The sequence below is a fragment of the Drosophila gunungcola genome, chromosome 3R (assembly GCF_025200985.1).
Source record: "Drosophila gunungcola strain Sukarami chromosome 3R, Dgunungcola_SK_2, whole genome shotgun sequence".
Classification (NCBI taxonomy): domain Eukaryota; kingdom Metazoa; phylum Arthropoda; class Insecta; order Diptera; family Drosophilidae; genus Drosophila; species Drosophila gunungcola.
The window spans coordinates 25,915,796-25,917,386 of NC_069139.1; the positions used below are offsets into that span (position 1 = coordinate 25,915,796).

Below are 1,591 nucleotides of genomic sequence, written 5' to 3' on the forward strand. Positions count from 1 at the left end.
CAAACACGTTTTGTGATTATTTTTTAAAATAATTTTTGATCATCCCTTAAAACTGGTAATTCCAAAGTAATTAGACCCTAATTTGGTTTTTTTTATATAAGCTATGATTTTTATAATTCATTTTTTTATCAGCTAATATTACTTTTGAACCGTTACTATCGATAGCTTATGAATGCTTTTTGACATTATTGCTAGGCAACCAGTTGGTTATGGGCAATAAATAATACAACCCTAAGTTGCCACGCGATTTGTTTGCCCAGCTGGTAAACGTTCGGAATAAACAATACTCCACAACGGCCAATTCAAAAACAAATATTTATTTAAACCCGCTGGTCATTACTTAATATTCCGGACCATGTATTCCTTGCAACACCCGCAAAACGATGAACGCTTTTTAGACTCGGAATCAAAAGTTGAAGAAGTGGTCAAGTTGCTTGAAAGCCTACGAGTGCCAAAAGAGTAAGTGGAAAATCATATTGTATTAAAATAATTTCTTATTTCCATCTAGGGAGGAAGAAGAGGGACATGAAACAGTTGAAAAGGACCCAAAACCGACCATTGTTACAGAAGAAGATTTTATAATAACTGAGCGGAAGAATTCAATCATTGAAATTACTGAACCTAAGGATAATGTTCCCAGAGAAAAATTGAAGCCCAGAACTTTCAACCGTCTGGATCGGAGTAGAGATCGATTTCCCTTCATGCGTCAGGTGGAAATGGATCTCGATCAACGCTCGAAAGCTCGATTGGAAAGAGAACGAGTGGCCCAAAACTTTCGAAAGTAAGTTTATCAAGGTATTTAGAGCTCCTAAGTCTTCAAAAAATCCCCCACTCAGATTAGGAAACGCCGAGTATCGAAAGGGTAACTATGAGACTGCCATGCATATGTACACCGAGGCCATTGAGAATATTCGGGACAGTCACATTCTCTACATAAATCGCGCTCTCTGCTTCATCAAGTAAGCGATTGAATTTCAAATTCCTTTAGCTATATTTCAACTAATGAATCCCCTTGCGTCCCCGCAGATCGGGTAAATTTAAACGAGGCATTGTCGATTGTGATTTTGTTCTGAACAAGTTGGATGAGAAGAATTTGAGGGCGTGGATGTATCGGGCCATGGCGTATAAAGGCCTCAAGGATGAGCCAAATTTTGAAAACTGTGTGAAATATGCCCGCAAATTTAATTCGAAACAAATGGAGTTTATTGATGATTTCCTGGAAAAGTTAAAATAAATTTTAGGCGTTGATGATGAATACCAGCGTTTTTATAATACAATTAATTAAAGCCAGTTTAACTTAAATTTAAAATGGGTGCTCATGTAAGGAAGTTCGGAACACACAAATGTTTCCTAAATTATGAACTAAGATATATGTATATTTTTAGAATAAATTCCTTATAACCCGCGCTTCTGACAAAATAAAACCTCAAGCTTATTATACAGATTATTTTCAGCTTTAAACAAGAACGCCTTCCTCCGCGTTTTAATCCCCACCAAAACTTCAAGTGTTGTTTACATATGACAGCAGGAGTATCGTGTTTGGTAGCTCAACTCTTTCGATTCCATTCCGATGCCATTCAATCGAAGTCGG

The 1,591-nt window shown here is 36.8% G+C and overlaps 1 protein-coding gene across 2 annotated transcripts; it reads left to right on the forward strand.

The window, feature by feature from the left end:
• The first annotated feature begins 284 nt into the window (after positions 1-284).
• On the forward strand, positions 285-1,234 carry LOC128265728 (tetratricopeptide repeat protein 12). 2 transcript variants are annotated; one of them, XM_053001931.1, is made up of 4 exons: positions 285-459; positions 509-781; positions 837-959; positions 1,027-1,234. In XM_053001931.1, the coding sequence occupies exons 1-4, from the start codon at positions 356-358 to the stop codon at positions 1,232-1,234; spliced, it is 708 nt and encodes a 235-aa protein (XP_052857891.1). In that variant the 5' UTR covers positions 285-355. The 2 variants fall into 2 exon arrangements, with proteins under 2 accessions (XP_052857891.1, XP_052857897.1); XM_053001937.1 differs by lacking the exon at positions 1,027-1,234 and having other exon boundaries at positions 842-932.
• The last annotated feature ends 357 nt before the right edge of the window (positions 1,235-1,591 follow it).